We start from the raw sequence: 20773 nt of genomic DNA on the forward strand, positions 1-20773 counted from the left end.
TACATTTGAAACGCAAAAAACATTTTTTCTCAGAGAACCCCAGGACCGATTTTAATGAAGTTTGCTGCATTTGAGAGAGAAAGTTAAATTCTAGTGACTGTCGGAAGCGAAATTTCGATTTAGCGCCTGCATTCCGTTTAAAAGATTTTCGAAAATTCGGAAGCTTCAAAGAAATAGAAGCACGATATTTCTAAACTATTAGCTCTGCATCAAGAACAGATATTGCGGTTCTGTAAACGGCACCTAATAGAACATTCAAAGCCGACCAATTTGATATGTAATTTTATATCTTACATGATTTTGTTACGGCGTGTACAAGGGTTCTGCAAAAGGTATATTTGCATATTACAATTTCTTTTATAATAATGTGTAACATACCAATTTTGTCCGCTTTAGATGTACTATTATATACAATTCACATAATTGTGATATCATATTTAATTGCTATGTGAAAAGTTGTAAATTTGACAGTTTCATTTTCTGAAAATTTTCGATATTTGTCAATATTTTATAAAAAATTAAGGTCCTAAAGAAGGAATTAGAAACCAGCAGTCACTAGACGTTGAGTTTTGCTTTTAAATGCAACAAACGTCGTCAAATTTGGTGCTGTAGTTGCCGAGAAAAAGGAATTCTCATTTTACAGGTATTTAGATAGGAGCACCCAAGCTAAAGCTTCCTCGTAAGCTTGCCCGCATGACCCGTGGGGTAGGAGTGCAAGAGAATCGAAGCTTCCTTCAAGCTGTTGTTTGAATTATAAAATTCGCCCCGTTCATTATTGCGTCTTTGGCGTCAATAAAACCGGTGAGCGGGAATGTTCCCTCATGCAGACGTCCTGCGCAATTGGACACACACGGTGATCCAACTGGTTGGCTTTCCTCCCATCGATGTATACGTGCGATTGGGCGTAATGGTAGTGCCAGCTTGTAGTTTCGACGGAAAGGGTGTGGTCTAATGAATAGAGCATTAGGCGGCGTTAGTTGGGGGACAGTGGTTCAATCCCACAATGGGTCAGCAAAGTCAGCAGCAAACTCCAGCAGCCACATTGAGGAAATACAGAGATGGTTTGGGAAGAAAGCTTCTGTTTAAAAATATGCCGACGGTCTTTATAAGATTTTATTCGTCCAATTGTTTCTTCATTTCGCAGCTAGTCGCACTTCTATCGTAGGCTGCCCCTTGACGTGCCAGTAAATTGTGTTTTCACGACCTTTAGTTTCAAGGTTCGCGACCTTTACAAATCGCCAATCCGAAAAAGGCGATAAAATTGTCGTTAACAAAAACTCCGCAGCTAGACGAGTATATAATTTTCACACCGTTACATCTACACATGACGATCGGCGCCGTGCACAATCAGGAACTGGCCGCAGCCTTATCAGAGTGATTGTAGCCTTGGCAACAGCTGAGAGGACATAGCGCGCTTGCAACGCTTCCGTTTCTGCAGAATCGTTGCCACGGCGTTTCGCAGCTGACGTATGCGCCGTTCGACATGGCTTCTCAAGGCAGGCTGTACACGCTGTGCGGTTTTAGCGAGGAACTGGACTGGAGACCTTTGCATTTCCTCGAGCCTGTTCCTGCTCACAGAATATGTGACGCATGTGGTGTGCTGCCCAGAAAGACAGTTTTTCTGCCCTGTCGAGACGTGCTGTGCATAAGCTGCTACGAGCAGTGCTTACTCAACGACAGACACGCCTGTCTACTCGACGGTGACCAGTTTCTTCCGGAGGAAGCTGAGTGGAGAGAATTTCCTTTGGAGAACCTGTTGAGGCGCAAGGTGAGAGCACGAGTGAACAAATTCGTGTGTCAGTGTTATCCAGGTCATTTTAGCAAAATGCATTGAATATATTTAGAAAGTAAAATGGGCGTGCTTTTTTTATAAATTTGTTGTTCGAGCTGATGAATCACGTCTGAGCTAGATGAAAGCAAATATGGAAATATTACATAGGCGTGAAACCGTGAGGGGAAGCAAATAGTTCGACACTATTGTCTGTATGTATCTTATCTTACTTTTAAATCACTATAATCCTAAGTTTCGCTTACTACTGACTGAAAGCTATGGGAACTCGTGCGCAATCATATATGTTGAGTGTAGCAAGCAGCCAGTATGCGGCAGCGCTATTGATTTATGAAATGTCCTTCTATTCGGGTTTGCCCACTCGCATCCGTTAGTGTGGCATAGGTTGCATTACTTTCGTTTTTATCGTCTATTTTAATGCAGGCATATTACAGTTTTCCTGTGCTTTTTCACGTCTGTCTTGTTCTACGACCTTTTTTATGCAACTGGTCTTTCACGGTGAAGGAGGCTAGGTTGCGTGTGTTAATCATCAAAAGATGTACTGATTTACTAAATTGTACTGAAATATTTGCTGTTATTCTCCAATAAGCCATATTCAAGTACAGTGTTCAACGTTTCAAGCGCGATGCCAGGAGCGTGGGGCTGTCGGCTTGCCTTGGTTCGCACCATGAACTATCGGCCAAAAAAGTAAACGGACCATGGCTTAGGTGGCCGGAGCGGCCACGAGGCGACACCGGGGCGCTACTATCTCGCTCGGCGCGCTTACAGCGAGAGGGCCTCGAGTGACGCCAGATTTCGCCCTCACTCTCACGCTGTACATCATCACGCTTGATAAATTTCTAGTGCTCCGTTCGGTTGCTCTGCTGCTGATGGTCGCGACGAAGGGGACCGTGCATCGCCGGTAGTCTAGCAGATGGCGCTGTCGCACAGTAGCGGACAGCCGCGCGGCATCAAACCGACCTGTTCTGATTGTTTTGCTTGTATTCACCTTATCCTTCACATTAGTGCATGCCGCCGGCGTACACCTCTGCTCGATTTTAGGCAACATCGCGCAAGTATAGGCGCAATGGCGGCTACGGCGACGCGTGGTCTTTCACGCCGGCGCGATATGTTACACAGTGGGAAGCGCTGCGCGCGCGGACGTCCGAAGCTATAGCGGCGGCGCTCGATGACTCGAGGTCAAGCCGAGTGAGCCAATTCATCGGGGTCGATGGGAACTTTTCATCGCACTGAGGACCCCTTCAAGCCATAGAATTCTTTCCTGAATAAAATTTCACGACTGGCTAGTTTATCCGATACGTCTTCCCATTCATCTCTTCCTGACGGTACTTTTGTAATGTGACATAACGGCCTACGCATTGTAACTAATCAAAGCAGTTTTCAGAGGCGTCGCTGATATCAATAGTCAACCCACTGCGGTAGACAATGCCTGAGAAGTAATCTCGACAGGAAAGCCGCACCCGCAGTAAAGCTGGACGCCTGTAACTTATCGCTTAAGTTGCCGGTGAAGCAGCGCATTGACACGGACACAGTGAAGACACACAAGGAAAGAAGACACTCGCTGCGTGTGTCGTCTGCGTTTCTTGTGTGTCTTCACTGTGTCCGTGTCAGTGCGCTGCTTCACCGGCAAGGTATGATGATTAATCACCAACTTGCCCAACTTGCATCATTACGTAACTTTTTCCACATTACGTAAGAATTTAGCCGCCGTTGCGGCTAAATTGAGCAGCGGTGGACGCCGGCGACATGCACTAATATGAAGGATAAGGTGAATATAGGCAAAACAACAATCAGAACGGGCCTTCGTTCCTTCTCAGTGCCGTGGTTGGATGCCCCGCTGCCGTCCGCTACTGTGTGACAGCACCATGTGCTACACTACCGGCAATGCACGGTCCCCTACGTCGTGACCGTGAGCAGCACAGCAACTGAACGGCGCACTAGAAATTTATCAAGCGTGACAAGGCCCCGCGTGAAGTGAGGGTGAGGTCTTGCGTCACTCGGAGCACTGTCGTCAGCGCGCGGAGCGAGATAGCAGCGCCGCGGTGTGGCCCCGCAGCCGCTCCGGCCACCTAAGCCGTGGTCCGTTTACTTTTTTGGCCGACAGTACGTTCGACTCGCAATGCTTTCCAAATCAGTATCGCGAATACCTGCTCCATCCTATACTTAATCGTAAGCGCAAGCTGTGATAACGAAGCCCTCAATAACATGCATGTGCGCCTACAAGTTTACCGCGGAACGGGAGTGTTTTTAATGTTCGTCCATGTTAGCTTCACGGCAACACACCGGAACCTGTTTGCGGAGAACCGGCCGGCTTCGCTCGCAAATCGGGGATTCTCTGTGCCACACAGAGGATGGGCCCTGCACCCACTTCTGTGATTTGCAGATGTCACACAGGGATGTGGCCAATTGGTAGCAGAGGCATGGTCGCAATGGCTACGCTCTGGCGTCACGGGCAGTCGCACTGCCGCCGACCACCCGCCGTGGTTGCTTAGTGGCTTTGCTGCAATGGCGGCTGCGTTTCAATGGGAGCAAGTGCACATTAAAAAAAAAAACCGAGGCCTGCTAAATTAATATCCGTACTGGTAGCTTGCATCTGTCGAGAGGGATCGCTGGAGACGCCGTGCCTGTGCAGATACCAGTGTCGCCGCGTCTTTTCTCAAGAAAGGCATCTGGACCATTTCTCTCGATGTGTCCTGTCCACATTTGCCACCATGGCCAGCCTGGACGCTGCCTTGTATTCCGCATTGGGATGGTAGCCACGGCAGCACAACGACGTGGTGCAGTTAGCAAGCTTAACTGCATAGGCGTCTCATGTCTATTGCGAGGTTCCTGCATGCGTGGCAAAATCACGCACCGCAGGGCTGCTCTTGAGTCTGTGAATGTTGCCGTAGACTCAATCTGTCTGTTCTATGACGCAAATAAAAGCGTCCCGCAGTTTACCTAGTTCAGTGGCTGTAGCTGAAGAGCGGTGACTGATAGTGGGAGGATTTGGTAACACTCGAAGGAAATCCGCGCACCAATGGCAGATGATGTAGGCCTGAAGGAGCCATTATTGTAAATATGACGGTGAGCCCTGTAGCTGGTGTTACCATGCTCTAGAGCAAATATGTCAGCTATGGAGCAGGAGTATTTGTCTCGCTCTTGAACCCAGACACGAAAGTGACAGTGGTCCATGAAGGAATCTTACACGGTGGTTCCGTCGGCATAGAAGGGCTTTGATGATTCAGCCGCAGCAAGCTCCGCACCACAGGACCGCTGTCTGAAGCAAGCGGATAACCCGGTACTGTGGCAGCAAAGCGCACGTGTACTCGAAGAAACTCCTGCTGCAGAAGCACTGGATCGATAGGCGTCTGCTTTCTGCAAGGGTTCCTACAATTGATGTGTTTTTCGGCAGGCCAAGGCACACTCTCAGGACTTTTCCTAGCGCACCAGTGAGCGCCTTTATGCCCTTTAGCACTGCTACGCTGCATCGCAGGAAACCTTCACAGAGAGCCATATACATGCGTGTCAGAGAACATAGAGAGGAGCCTGCAACATTGCGTTATAGGATACGGAATGTGCTCACGTATCACCCAATTTTTGCCCTCAGCATTCGAATATGCGGTGTGCACGTCAATAGCCTGTCGATTGTCACGCCCAGAAATTTGAGAGGTAGCGCATCGGACAGCGTGAGACATCATGCCTAGTGGAAGCAACGGCGGCCCACTTTTCTGGTGACATCGTTAGACGTCGCGCGAATAGCATTGTTTTAATGGAATTGATAGCTTTCTGGAAACTTGTTCGTAGGACGCATCTGTTACGACCACAGCCCCATATGCGGATGTCATCTGCATATAAAGACATTTCAACCGACGTGAGAATGCACTTCTCCAGTCCAATTAGAGAGACATTAGATAAAATCGGATTTGAAACACCGGGATAGGAAGCTCCTCGATGCAGTGTCTGCGGAGCTGTATCACGAGAAGATATCGGCACGGACAAGCACAGACTTTCAACTAAATCTTTTTTTTTTATGCGAAGCATATTACGAGAGCTCAACCCAGCTCCTCAGGCGCGGCGGTGTCGCCTTCAATACCACGGGACACCATGACGTCATGACAGAGGAGAAACGGGGCTCCAACTCGCGCCGTCGCTCGCGGCGTCGCGGCGGTATATAAGCAGCTGCGCTTGCCTCTGCTAGACACTCACGAGGTGAGATGCCTCCTGGAGACAGAGCTGCTCGTCGGAATGAGAAGCGAAGGTTGCGGCGTGCTACAGAGACTAATTTTCTAGGTGGCTTTTGCTCAACTCTTGCAAGATGGGCTGGGTGGGAATCGAACCAGGGTCTCCGGAGTGTGAGACGGAGACGCTACCACTGAGCCACGAGTACGATGCTTCAAAGCGGTACAAAAACGTCTCTAGTGAATGCGGTGTTGCCTTAGAAACGAGCTGTTTCTAAGGCTCAGGCGTGCGTCGCTTGCTCAGGCGCACATTTCATTGCCGCGCCGAACGCTGCGTTGTTCGACGCTCACCGCGTCCAATGCGGGGCGCGTAGTCGCTCCGCCGTAGCCCGTTGTCTTACACCCCTTGGCGGGTCGACGGGAACGCTGTCGCGTTCCACTCTTGAAGGCGAAGCAGAGTAACGCATGAGTTGTTTCTTCGTCTAGCCGAACCAAATATAGCCAAGAAACAGCAGTTCACCAGGCTAAACAGTGGTTCAACAGCTAAAATAAAGGCTAGTATGCTTCGCATCCTGGGCTTAACCATAGCTAAGCCACAGCCATTTTATTTTTCAGTCAGAGGCATTATTATAAGGAGTTCACCGCTCATGTGCAATGAAGCAACAACCTAAAAGAAAGCCATTGAAATCAGATGAACATATATGTTTGTTGCTTCATTGCGAATGTGTAGTAGACTCCTTGTATTTACGCCTCTGACCAAAATAAAGCTCTGTTTAACGTTTGGGCTTGTCCGTGTCGGTATGCTGTCGTCGCCGGTATTTATTTTACCAGAACACACTGTGCACTGATTAAGATGATCATAGCGGCGACGTGTATAAAGGATGCACTGAAGCAACCATGCCAGCACGAGATAGAGCAATGTTTTTTTTTTTTCAAACTTGACACCATCGTTTCCGGAAGCAGCTTTTCCTCGTTGTCTCATCACTTCAATATGTCAAACCATCTAGCAAAAAGAAAAAGACATAGGTTGCGAACCAGCAAGCGAAGAAAAACACAAGAGACCAGTGCAGTGATGTTATCGCACAACTTCTGGAAAGTTTTCCACCGGCATAATGAGAATTTACTTTTCAGTGCCACTTGCAAGCTGTGTGCTGTGTGCAATCGAATGAAAGAATACGATTGGCCCTAGTGCACCACCAATTGTAAAACAAGGTTCACAGATCGTACGCGCAATGTAATTTCCCAGATATCACATCGCTATGCCTATGTATCTATAGGACAAACAGAACAGTGTTACGATGATCGAGCGCATGAGTACAGCAATATCGTGAAGAATGGTCATCAGAGGTATTTAGCGAGCTCGTTAGAATAAGTGCGCATGCTCTCCTATGTTATAGAGGGCGAAATTTCCAGGAAAACTCAAAACTAGAGAGAGAGACAAAATGCAGGCATTATTTATAATAGAAACGTTGAGTGTAGCTGCGTTAGTATGACGTCTTTGGTGGAATCAGAAAAAGAAATAGACTTTTTGCTTCATGAAGAATGACCGCCATGTAGATGCCTTTGTATACGCAGGTCAATACAGGGATGAATATATAAAGGCTACAGTTGTTCAAATAACAATTCGATTGGTAGCCCACTTCTGTTCTGGGGTATTTGTCTTTCTGTGCGTCCTTGTGTCAGTAGCGCCGTTAAGTGTAATTCTCTGAATTAAAATATTTATTCCGTGCACCCTGTTACCTACGTAGTCTACACATCGCTCTACATAGGCGTTTTCCGCGAAAAAAATTTCTTCTCAAGAAGCCTCTCAATCCCGCTGCACCGCGAGGAATGCATACGTAACCATACGAACCGTTCCTCGTCGTAAGCGGCTCAGATGCTTGAAGATTTCAGTGCCCGACCGGAACGAAAACAGATTGCTGAACGTGAACGCAATGCCACCGAATCGGAGCAAACAAGTTACCTCAACGTACTAGGATATTTCGCCTTCAACAACCACTCTCCTTCGCAATGCAAATACCACCAGTTCGCACACACGGTACTAGCTGTGTCGCCGTTTCGCTCCTTAAGATTCACACGATTAGCGAAAATCCTTCTTTAAGCCAAACAGCAATAGTTCGTGGAATGTCGTACTCAAATGAGGTTGTCGCTGCCGCATTTTTTCTTTCTTCCGAACCGTTTCTGTCTGCAGTATGGTCAACATATTAAAAGAACATTATTTACTGCCCGTGTGACAGGAAGTGCGAAGGCATGAAATAACATAGAATATGTTATATGAACATGAATAGATTCCATTGTAGAATAATAACCATACTGTATCTTGATGCTTTTGCTCCCCGTCCCTTATGTAATACCCTGAAAGGGGTCCGTAAGCGACAATAAATGATGATGATAATGATGATGTTAAAATATAATATAATATAAATATCCTATGGAAAACTGCCTAAATGCTTTTTTTTCATTTCAGGTAAAATGTTGGAATGAAGAACGCGGCTGCGAGATGGTTTTGCCTGCATCAGAGTTGAACAAGCATTTTTGCTATGACTGTGAGCACCACTCTACGTCGTGCCCTAAATGTTCAAAGCTGGTGCTGCGTAGTAATGTGTCCGCGCATTTACAGAGCAAATGCCGAGACTATGCGGTGTCTCCGACGTCCGGTGCTGTAGAAAAGTCACACATTGACGAAAAAGCAGTGATGATGGCTCTGAATGCAAGCTTAGACGTGCGAGGAGTTGAAATTAAAGACAGGCTAGACGAAGTTATTAGTGATCATATTGTCCAAAATGACCGTCTAAATGAGATTTCACATTGCATGAACACGGTCAAAGAAGCACTGCTGCAAAGGTCAAGCGGCAGTAGTACGTTGGATAGCCTCACTTCACAATCTACAGTCACGTTATCTTCAGTTAGAGAAGTAGAAAAAAGATTGATTGACCACAGCGAAGAGACACGTGTGCTTGCAGGAACCTTAACGGATTCAATGAAAGAGCTGAAGGAAGTGTTGCAGGACACCACAAGGACATTCTCCAGAACTTCTGTAGGAGGTGTTGCTGGTATTGCTGGAACTAAGGACACTGAGAAGAAAGGAGGACATAGCACATGGAATAAAGAACTGGCCTTACACACAATAAACATTAAGCGATATGAGTTTTTTGTTAAGGGATACGAAGCAATGAAAAACAGCGCAAAAGCTAAAGGCTTTCATCATTGCTTGGAAGAAAGAATATACCTGTCTGGCTATCACGTGTCGCCAGGAGTGTACTTCAAAAAAGAGGGAGACCATGTGTTACTGCATCCTCTTTCTCAGCTTCACAAAGGTGTGATTGACGAATTTCTTGAGTGGCCTTTCAATCAGAACATTCAGGTGACCGTCAAACATCCATCCGAAAGGAAACAGTGCCAGAAGGTGTGGGAGACTAGCGGTACCCTTGGGCTCTTTGGAAGACCCGGAGAAAAAGCCAACCGGGACTGTATCAGCGAATACGCTTCATTTAGCCTAAATGATCTGGAACAGGAAGGGTACGTCAGGGAGGACAAGCTTCACATCGTGTGGGAGCTTCTTCCGAAGCCGGCAGCAGAATAAAACAGGGGAATTTTGCGTATTTAATTAAATACACGTGCCGTTTTATTTCTTGGAAACAAATTTCGCTCTTCCAGATGCCTTCGTTGAAAGCAAAATAAAGTTTGTTTATTGGCAATAGTATTTCAATGTGTACTTAAATACCCGACATCCCTTTTGTCTGAGTTTGTAAAATTGCCTAGCAGCTGTGCAATGTTCCTTTCAGAACAGTTTCTGCGTAAGTGACTAGCAGACAGAGAATATTCAAGAAATTTCATCATGGCTAATATTTCCTGATCATATATATATATATATATATATACGTGAAGTCCCTGAATTCCCTTCCCTTGGAATCCAGTCCATAACTCTTAAGGACCATCGGTTATCTTCCCTCCTCATTACATCTCCTGCCCATGCCCATTTCTTTTCTTCATTTCAACTAAGATGTCATTAACTCGCGTTTGTTCTCTCACCCCATCTGTTCTTTTTTATCCATTAACGTTACACCGATCATTCTTCTTTCCATAGCTGGTTGCGTCGTCCTCAATTTAAGTAGAACCCTTTTCGTAGGCCTCCAGCTTTCTGCCCCGTAGGCGAGTACTGGTAAGACAAAGCTGTTATACATATTTCTCTTGAGGGATAATGGCAACCTGCTGTTCATGATCTGAGAATGCCTGCCATACGCACGCGAGACCATTCTTATTTTTCTGATTATTTCACTCTCATGATCCGGATCTGCAGTTGCTGCCTGTCCTAAGTAGATGTATTCCCTTAAAACCTCCACTGTCTCGCTACCTATCGTAAACCACTGTTCTCCTCCGAGACTGTTAAACTTTAGTTTAGTTTTCTGCAGATTAATTTTTAGACCCACCCTTCTGCTTTGCCTCTCCAGGTCATTGAGCATGCATTACAATAATTCCCCTGAGTTGCTAAGCAAGGCAATATCATCAGCGAATCGCAAGTTACTAAAGTATTCTCTTTAACATACAGGTATTCCGTTTTTATTTTCCAATGGTAACCTATGGCACACATACAAAGGGGAATCATCTTGAAAACATAGTCATAGTGTTAGTGGCGCCATGATTTTTAAAAAGTTACTTTTGGCTCATAGCAGAATTCTACCCTTGAACTAAATTACTCGACGAGGCGGACATGACTTCTACGAGCGATCAGATGCGTATTTCATTATCCGTTTCACTAATTACGTATCTCGCTAGTTTATTTACAGCACATCTCACAATTCGCGAATTATAGCTATTTATAATTATAGCTATTATAGCGGTCCCACCCACGAATTCTGTGGATGGCACCGGTTTTGACATATGTGCCATCAACTTTGCGATAAAATTTGGCTTTTAAAAGGACGTATAAAAGGCAGAGTTGTTGCATATATCACGTGATGTAGGATCGCAAAAAAATAAAGGAGCTGCTCGAAAGAAAGCGTCGGCAGCGGACAAGGGCTACTGTCAATTTTTGTTATTCCAAAGCGTCGTCATGAAATGCGCAATCACGATCAAAAATACGTGGCCAACGCCTCCGGGCGCAAGAGGGGCTGTAGGGCCACACCACGGCACTGCCGTCCGCATTGGGCAAAGTGTAAAAAGTGTGATAAGTCTAAGTGTAATAACGACATAAAAACGGAAAGAGAAACAACATGTTCGTTGGAAAGGAAAAAAGAAGCCGAAAAGCTGGTGGAACAAGGAGATACGAGAAGCGATCGCCGAACGACAGAAAGCATCTCGAGAGCACAGGCAGGTAAAGAAGGCGCAGTTGCCACAGGATGAAGTAACTAGTAAATGGGATATATACCGGGAGAAAAAGTCTATGGTTCAAACAGTGGTTCAAGCAAAATTAAAAGGTGAAAGTGAACGTTGGTTGTCAGAAGTACGTGAGAAAAAGAAGGCCGCACCAAGAATATTTTGGAACCACATAATATAATTAGGCAGGAAGTCAACAACTATACAACAGCATATCCAAGACGAAGATGAAAACACACTGTAAGTAGAAGCGGCAATAAATTACATCCGAAAAGTAACAGCCGAATCTTTCCAAGGCAATGACCAGGTTGTATGAAAGAGACCCAAGCGGAAAAGGAGGTGGTGCTGACAAATTTAAACTGGAAGAAAGCGCAAGAGAAAACTCGTAAGCGCACCGCGACAGGGCTAGACGAGGTTCCCGTTAGGCTGACAAATGAACTGGGACCAAAACGTAAGGAAGCTCTGGTGTAAGTAGTGGAAAAACTTTAAAAGATATGCGAGTACCAGGCAGCTGGTGACAAATTAGAATGAATTTAATTGATAAAGGTAAAGGGGAGAAAGACGGAATTAACTCGTATAGACCGTGGCCCATTACATCGGTAATATATAGGCTAGCAATGCAGGCAATCAAATTAAAGCTTCAAGCAAGGGCAGAGAATAATGGCATTTTGGGAGAGCTTCAGAATGGCTTCAAAATAGGTAGGCGTTTGGATGATAACTTGTTTGTTCTTTCTGAGTATATTGAAATGTGAAAAGCAGAAAGCAGACCGTTGTATGTGGCCTTTATAGACATTACAGAAGCCTACGACAACGTAGACCGCAACATTTTGTGGAATATTCTGGAAGGGGAAGGCTTAGGCAACGATTGTCTACAGCTTTTGAGAAAGATTTACCTGGAAAACACCGTTTGCGTTGAAAGGGCAGGGATGAGGCGCGAGGAGAAATTTGATATCAACAAGGGACTGAGGCAGGGGTGCTCTTTATCCCCACGCTGTTTATGATGTACATGGTGAGGATGGAGAGGGTGCTAGAAAAAGGAATATCGGCTTTCATCTCTCATACAAACAGGCGGGTACAGTAGTAGAGCAGCAACTCCCAGGTTTATTTTACGTGGACGACATTGTGTTGCTAGCTAACAAGCAAAGTGATTTGCAACGTCTGGCTAATATCTGTGCACAGGAAGGCAGCAATTTAGGTTTGAAATTTAGTGCTAGAAAATCAGGTGTTATGGTATTCAATGAAAACAGTGAACAGACAATGGAGATACATGGCCAAGAAATATTTTGGGTAACAGAATATAAATACCTTGGTATATGGATAAACGAATTCAATATATATATGGTATCACAGGGAAAAACCACAACAGAAAAGGGGAAGAGAAATGCAGCCATAATGAAGCACCGAGCGCTATGGGGATACAGTAGGTACGGGGTCCTCCGAGGTATGTGGAAAGGTGTAATGGTTCCAGGACTTACTTTTCGGAATGCAGTTGTTTGCTTTAAATCAGTGGTACCATCAGGACTCGACGGGAACCAAAGGTGAGTGGGTCGACTTGCATTGGGCGCTCACGAGAAGACTACAATTGAAGCTGTGCAGGGTGATATGGGCTGGACTAGTTTTGATGTGAAGGAAGCCCGCAGTAAAATTGAGTATGAAGAACGGCTGAGGAATATGGAAGAAAGAAAATGGACTGGGAGAGTGTTCAGGTATCTCTACAGGAAAAACATTCATTCACAGTGAAGGAAAAGCACTAGGAAGCTTACCAGCAAGCACGCGGCCTGAAGGGTGGGCAACACAGCAACAAAGAAGTTCAAGCGGAAAGTCAGAGAGGCTCAAATAATGTCATGGGTGGCGGCAATGGAAAGAAAACCTGCCATGAGTAACTACTTAAGAAGAAAAAACGAAATCAGGAAAGAAACCATTTATGATGACTCAAAGGGAAGCTCATTACTTTTCGAATCGAGATCGGGATGCCTTAGAACACGCATCTCTAAAGCGAGGTATAAGAAGGAAGAAGAAGCATGTGTTCTCTGCGGTAAAGCTAGGGAAACAACGGAGCATGTTTTATTAGAATGTGAAGACGTCTACCCAGCGGTCGATTTAGGCACCACTGGCCTCCTTGAAGCCCTTGGGTTCAGCGGGAGCAGTGTTAGAGCAAACATGTCCGCAATAGGCAGTAAGAGGCGATTAGAGGATTGGTGAAAGGAAAGTAGGAAAACCACAAAAGACGGAGACGTGCAAAAGCACAGTTCACAAGAGGGGATCATAAAATTTGGGCGTGGTAGTTCATAATGTTTTGTTCCTTTTTTCATTGTTTAACCTAGGTAGGACATTAGGCAGTATAATAGCAAGAGCTTGGTGGCGCAACCCACCGCACCGTTCAAAAGGGGACGCTCATAATATTCATCCATCCATCCATCCATTCGGCTAAAGCCCTTACATCGGGCGCCCGCTGTGAGAGTACATCGAATAGCGAAAAACTTCGCCCTCACTTACAAGGACACATTTTCACAGCGCAACGATCCGCTGCACATAGAACCTCATCGCCAGATCCCTAGTACAGCTGAATCTTGCGATCCACAGGTGGAAATCTCACACGAAGTGACTTAGAGGTGCGAAATAACTTTAGCACAAGTACAACTCTTCACTTGATCCACAGGCTTAGCAGGGCATTGGGGCCAGTGAATTGCGTCCACCAGGAGCTGGTCTGCAAGTTCCTTGTGAAGCAAGATTATTGCCCTCACTTTACTGAGCTCCTATTTAAATCGTTCTGTGCTGTGCTTGAAGCAAATACCGTTTTATGGGCTCAGATTTGCAGATGCAGCTCCTCTCCTTTAGTATGCACTGTAGCAACTCAATGTGCTGTTGCTTCTTGGAGTGTTGCCACCGAGAGCTTAAACAAGGGGGTTTTAAAAAAAGATGCTGATAGCTTACGCCGCTTGCTATACATGGACACTTCTGATGCAGGGCATCCCCACCCTAAGAGAATGTGGGCAAAGTCACTTCTACCAGGTTTAGAGTCGCAGAGCGTTCAGCCGTCCTAACATAGCGTACTCAAGGTGACAAGCCTAACATCCGCATCCTCCCGGTCGGGAGCCCATCTCTCTCTTCCTCTTCTACGATGCGCCGCTCGAGCACGACTTCCAACATCCTCCGCGGCAAAGAAAGTCAGTTGCACAGTTCCAGAGGATATAGAAGTTGAACCGGTCTCGTGAGCTCTGTGTTGTCTGGTAGTCGGATTTTGCATGCTCTGACGTACCCATAGCTCCCGTTAAACATTCTAACAACTTTACCTAATACGCAAAACGTAATGGGTCCTTTGTTATCTCTAATAATGGCGAAGGCCATCATTCTTTAAACAGTTGTTGAGCTTGTGTGACCTGCTGTGTGCGCTTCTCAGCGTCAAGATGTACTCTTTATAACGGCGCTGCCAAAAGTCGTTTAGTTGTTGTCGTCTAAGTAACCAGGCGATCGGTGTGTATGTGCGAACTCCCATGTTCTGGTTAACTTGTGCTTGTGGAAAGGCAGTGAGACGTCTACCTGACAAAAAGTGCGAGGTAGCTAGTACTTCCGCTTCGGTAGAATCATCAGAAATGTATGTGAGCGGTCTAAAATTTATAACAGCTTTGATCTCTGTTATTAAAGTGTGGAGCTGTTCGAAGCTGAACCACCCTTTTCCTAGTGTTTTCGTAAGACACTTCTCAACTGTTAAAATTATCATCATTATTACCATCACCAGCCTGGTTACGCCCACTGCAGGGCAAAGGCTTCTCCCATACTTCTACAACTACACCAGTCATGTAGTGATTGTGCCCATGTTGTCCCTGCAAACTTCTTGATAACATCCGGCCACCCAGCTTTCGGCCGCCCTCTGTTACGCTTCCCTTACCTTGGAATCCCGTCCGTAACCCTTAATGACCATCGGTTATCTTTCGTCCTCATCACATGTCGTGCCCATGCCCCCATTTCTTTTTTCTTGAATTCAACTAAGACGTCATTAACTCGCGTTTGTTCCCTCACCCAATCTGCTCTTTTCTTATCCTTTAACGGTACACCCATCGTTCTTCTTTCCATAGCTCGTTGCGTCGTCCTCAATTTAGCTACCTCCTGTTCGAATCATTATTTCGCAAAATCCTCCCCACAATGAAGTGCACTCAGTATTGAATTGTGATGTTACTACATGCAGAAATGTTCTTTAGCTGGAAATCACGTACAAGTCCATATGTCAGCCTAAGTGCGCGACTGGCTGCCTTAAACTTTAAAGCACTGTCCGAGTAAATTACACATGGCAGACCACGGCGCGAAAAAAATAGAGGAAAAGCCAATAAAACAAAATTCCCAGTGATGTCGCTGGAAAATTCTAAGCGAGCAGCTCGCACTATAGCACAGGAAAATACTACAATGAATGCTTTCACAGAGCCGTTTTCCTTCACGAACGATAGACCAGCGAAATCGACGCCAAGCACTTCAACTGAATGAGATTTCGGTACTCTGTCGATTGGAAGCGGGGCTTTAGGAGCTAAAGCCGCCTTAAGACGAAACCCCGCCCAGACCCTGCACTGGGCAAGCACCTTGTCAACGCACTGGTGACCGCGCACTATCCAAAACTTCTCACACAACTCGGCGAGTGTTACACCGACACCACTGTCAAGAAGGCGTTTATGTTCGCTGTGGACGATGAAGTTCGTACAGCGATGATCTGCGGGTAGGAGTACAGGACATTTTATGCTGTCCGAAGCAGCTACGTTAGGAAGGTGAGGCTTGATCCTGATAATGACCTTGGCATCCATGAACGGGTGGTCTCGTATGGTCGACGTCTTGTCGAGAGCTTTGTCCGTTGTTAGTGCAGCAATCTCATTCCCAAAGATTTGGACTTGTAAAATCCTGAGCCAAGTATCTTCACTATCTCCTGAGCGGAAAGTGGACCTTCTGTTCTAGTATTAGATAGTGCTTGTCAATTTTGAATGAACCTCCTCACCCAAGTAGTGATTCCAAGGACCGTCTTCCAGCGACTATATTCGGTAACATCTAATATAGGCTCAGGAGTCCTACTCTGCGCCATCAGAAACACTTCTGGTGGTTTTCATTCGTCGAGTAACACCTCAGGTCAGTTCTCGCATCTATCTTCTTGTTTCGGTGATGGCATATCCACCATACCAATCCCTTCCATTTTTCAGGATCGTTGCAACAGGAACAAGGCTCTTCATTCTCGTATGAAGTTGATCGCCAGACGAATGCGTAGCTTGTTCTACGATACAGAGTGATTGTTGAAAAATACGACCCTTGATTGCTGCGCGAGAATCGCTCAGTATGGTGTGACTGGCTGGGTCAATAGTGGCCAGGGCGATGGCCACTTCCTCCGCCGTCTCGGCATTTCGGATAACAATGCTGGCAGCATGTGGGAGCAGGCCGCCTGCTGTGGTAACCGCCACAAAGCGCCGCCCATCTTGGTACTCAGCTGCGTCGACGAAGGTGACGCCCGCGGTATTGGCATAAACTTTCATGAGGGTGGTAGCTTGTGCCTTCCTGCGTTCTTTGTTGTGGTCTAGTCTCTTTGTTGTGGTCTATTCTTTGTTGTTGTGGAATAGGGTACGGCGTATATTCATTGCTGAATATCGCGTGGTATTGTGTGTTTGTCTGCATGTTGGCGGTGGTAGGTGAAATCAAGCTTGGTTAGAATGCTGCGGCACGTGTCCTTTAGAGTAAGCCGCTGCAGTTGGAATCGACATTGCGCTTCGATTAACTCGTGTAGCGTGTTATGGATACCTAATTGTAGTAGACGTTCCGTGCTGGTGTGGGTGGGTAGTCCTAAGGCCTGCTTAGGGGCTACTCTGATGATGATGTCCACTTTAGTCTTTTCAGTTTTGTACCAGTTTAGAAAGGGGGCAACGTAAGTAATCTGACAGATGATAAAAGATTGGACAAGGCGGATGAGGCTTTCTTCCTTCATACCCCTTCGTCGTTTCGTCACTGATTTCAGCAGTCTGGATGTATTAACGGTCTGTCGAAGGATCTTGTAGATAGCCGTACAGTTAGCTCCGTTGGCTTCGATGGTCATACCAAGAAGACGGATGCTAGGCACCATGGGTACGGGTCTGCCATCCCTCAGGTGGAGTTCGATTTTCTCGTATCGGCGTTTATTCGTGGAGCCCAGTGGAGGGCGTCCACGGAGTGTTGGGCGGTATAGGAGGAAGTCCGACTTTTTAGACTTCCTCCGATGGAATGTCTCCGACCGACAGCAAGGACTTCCGATTGGATAGGCAGTATCTTACGTAGCTGTGTGTTCTCCACGGTTGAGCAAGGAGATACGTTAAAGGATGGTGGAGTGCCTGATGTTATCGAAGGTGCGCTCGAGGTCGAGGGCCAAGATCGCCTTCGTGTGACGGGATTTGCCATCTAGGATTTGATGCTGAAGTTGCAGCATAGTGTCTTGGGTAGAAAGATGCTGTCTCAAGCCATTATCGAGCAGGGGTAAAGAGATGTGTCTTCGAGACGAGTGTTTACGCGGGTTAGGTGTGCGGGCTCCATCACCTTGCCTACACTTGAAGTGAGCGAGATGGGCTGGATACTTGCGGAGTAGATGGCTTACCGGGATTGGGGATGAGAATTACTTTGGCCGTTTTCCATGTCGAAGGAATGGATCCTTGGCGCCAGCAGTTATTCATGTATTCTGTTAGTTGTTGCACCGAGTCGTCATCTAGATTTTCATCCGACTGTATCATTATATTTGTAGACCGCATGACCGTGATTCTATGTCGGTAACTACAGTGTCCGTTGTTGCTTTTACACGGCGTTTACGGAACGTATTCGAGTCCGTCCAAGTCCCTTGTTCTTCTCGTAACGGCTGTTAGGTGTGGGAGAGTAATTTCGATGATAGATTGATCACTCTCGAGGTCGTGTTGGGCATTGCGCCAATGAGCGTTTCTGAGTTTTTGGTGAAAGTGAGGTCTGGTGTCGTGTCTCGTTCAGTTGAAGTGCCGAGGTTAGCCCAGTAATGAGGGTAAGCCGGAGATCATGGAAGTCTTGCCATAAGTTACGACCTGCAGGAGAGCTGTGTCTGTAAGCCCTTCCTGTGTGCGGAAGATTGAAGTCGCCTCCGATGATAAGGGGACTGCTGCCTGCGATGTTCAGGGCCTTTTTGAAGAGCCTTAGAAATCGGATATGGTGTATAGATGGAGTATTGTAGACATGGAGGATAAGATTCCTTTCTTTCATTTTCTGTGCCGGATGACCTCAATAAAGAGGGTTTTGAGGCGCCGATCGTGTTCGATTGCGGTAATTCTTTTTCGAACGAGTGTGGAGACTCCGTGTGGAGCGTAGTTCGCGGTGAAAGGTTGATATCCGGGAAGGTTGACCGGAGTGTCCTGCGTTTCCTGGAGTAAGATTGCGTCGGGTTGACATGAAGTAGTTCGGAGGTGCTGACGGAGAACGGGTTGTTTTTAGAGGTAGCCCCGGCAGTTCCACTGCCAGGACGCTGTGTCAGTGTTAGTGTGGGCCATGATGAAGGATAGGGGATGCCACAGTTGACAGGGTGGTGGCGATGGTTCCTGTCGTGTCCATGCCTACGGCTTGAGCTTTGGAAGCGGCTTCTGTAAAAAGGGTCAAACCCTTTTCGCTTCCATGGTGGTGACTGTGCGCACAAGAGTGATTAGAGAATTATGTAAAGTTTCTACCGTGCTTTGGAGTGTTACAAGCATGTCATTGACTTCGGAGCGTACTCTGCCCAGTGCTCCTTGTCGTACGGCTCGATTTTTTGGGGCTGGTCTTGAGAGTTTTTCGGGTTGGCTGTTGCTAGCGGGTTCTGGGGTGTTGGGTGTGGGTTGGGTTTTGGGTTGTTTGAGGCTGTGAACTTCCTGCTTAAGCTCTTGGAATAAATCACGCATAACTGCGTTTTCTTTCTTAAAGAGAAGCTGAAGAGCCTGTCCAATTCAATAAGATGCTCATATACGCATGCGGGAACTTTATAAACCATGCAGGTATAATTCGGGGGGGGAGGGATTTTTCACTTAGGAGCAACGTAATCGTCGGTTAAAATTGCGCTGTCGCTCCGCCGCCCGTCCAGCGCCGCGCGCTGCTGTTGACGCTGACGATGTGAGCGGAGACCGGAAACTGCAGCGTAGTGACGTCAGCACTGGTGTTCCGTTCCTTCACAGTCTCCGCCGCCGTGCCTGACCGTGCTTGTTTCTACGCGCGGGCCGTCATAAGCTGTTTCGCTCGACCCTGCATTCCTTTGTTTCAGTCTTAGTAGAATGGTAGTTAACGTACACACCATCAATTAAAATGGTGGGCCGACAATGCCGGCGTTCTGTGCAGCCTACGGTTGCATGAAACCCAGCGACCGCGATGATGTTTTCTTCCATTACTTCCCGCAAGACAAGAAGCTTTCAGCTTAGTGGGAAACTCCTGTAAAGCGAAAGAATTTTAAGCGCGCAAGAACAACCCTGCTGCGCTTTAACCACTTCTGTGATGACGATTACTACCAGAGTTTATCAAGAATGCGTGCTTTGGGTTCTCTTTCCTGTTAGCACGCTGAACGGAAGGTGCATGCTTATCTCCCGCCCTTAACGCAGCTCTCGTCGCCAAACGCCACGAATTTTCCATTCGAACGTCTGTTGTGAAAAAGCCGGCATGCAGCTACCATAACGTAGTGCAAGTGTATGTTTGCATGTGTTGGAAAGTCGGCTCACGCCAGGACGCTGCGCTCGTCCTCGCGCACAGAGAGAAACCGACCGTCTCACGTAGCCGACGAGATTCACCGGTTATGAGTAGCGTGCGGATGGCGCGCCGATGAAGGCTCTACACTACACGTGCTATAAGAGGCCGTAAACTTTCCCCCCTTTAAGCAGTCTTTGCAGATTGCCGACAGCTTTGGAGCAGCGCACAAATGCCGAAGATAGCATCACCGGTTACGTTCTACGAGGGAACATGCAGAAACATAACACTACAGTTGTTTGCCTGGAAACGAACTCACTGGATCGCTGAGTGCAACACGAGGAGATGCTGACACTTCGCCTTCGTTCGCGTCGAAAGCCCTGCTTGCACCAGAATTTTTGCTTCTTGGAGAGGCCGGCTCTTCGCAATCGGCTCGTACATGTAGGGGGTAAAGTATAAACCCCATACAAGCGATCTTGTACGCGACAGCGACAAGCGAGGCGATGGAGATGGCTTTCGGGTTTACTCGTCTACATGCGAGCGACGGCGAGCGAACTACATGCGAGCGACGGCTTTGAACAACGACTTCATGGTATGATGGCAGCAATATACGCGCCGCAAGTAGTGCGACGTGTGCTTAATAATTTAAGTTGATGTATTTTACTGTAAAAAGGAGCACAAGATATTTCTGGTCTTGCACGAGGTTCTTATTCTTGCACGTCTAAAATTCAATAGTTTGCTCGTTCCGTGCGACAATCAGTAGTACTTTAATTATGTACATCCAGTTTCGGCTTCGCGCTGTTGGCTAGTCGTCCATAGCACTTCTGAGCGACGAGCGACGAGTTCTAGATTTCTA

General features: G+C 46.8%; 1 protein-coding gene across 1 annotated transcript; it reads left to right on the forward strand.

The window, feature by feature from the left end:
- Positions 1–1418: 1418 nt before the first annotated feature.
- On the forward strand, positions 1419–9652 carry LOC139051061 (TNF receptor-associated factor 6-like). The gene is made up of 2 exons (XM_070528112.1): positions 1419–1768; positions 8417–9652. The coding sequence occupies exons 1-2, from the start codon at positions 1484–1486 to the stop codon at positions 9530–9532; spliced, it is 1401 nt and encodes a 466-aa protein (XP_070384213.1). The 5' UTR covers positions 1419–1483; the 3' UTR covers positions 9533–9652.
- Positions 9653–20773: the final 11121 nt, after the last annotated feature.

The sequence above is a fragment of the Dermacentor albipictus genome, chromosome 10 (assembly GCF_038994185.2).
Source record: "Dermacentor albipictus isolate Rhodes 1998 colony chromosome 10, USDA_Dalb.pri_finalv2, whole genome shotgun sequence".
In the NCBI taxonomy this organism is placed as follows: Eukaryota; Metazoa; Arthropoda; class Arachnida; order Ixodida; family Ixodidae; genus Dermacentor; species Dermacentor albipictus.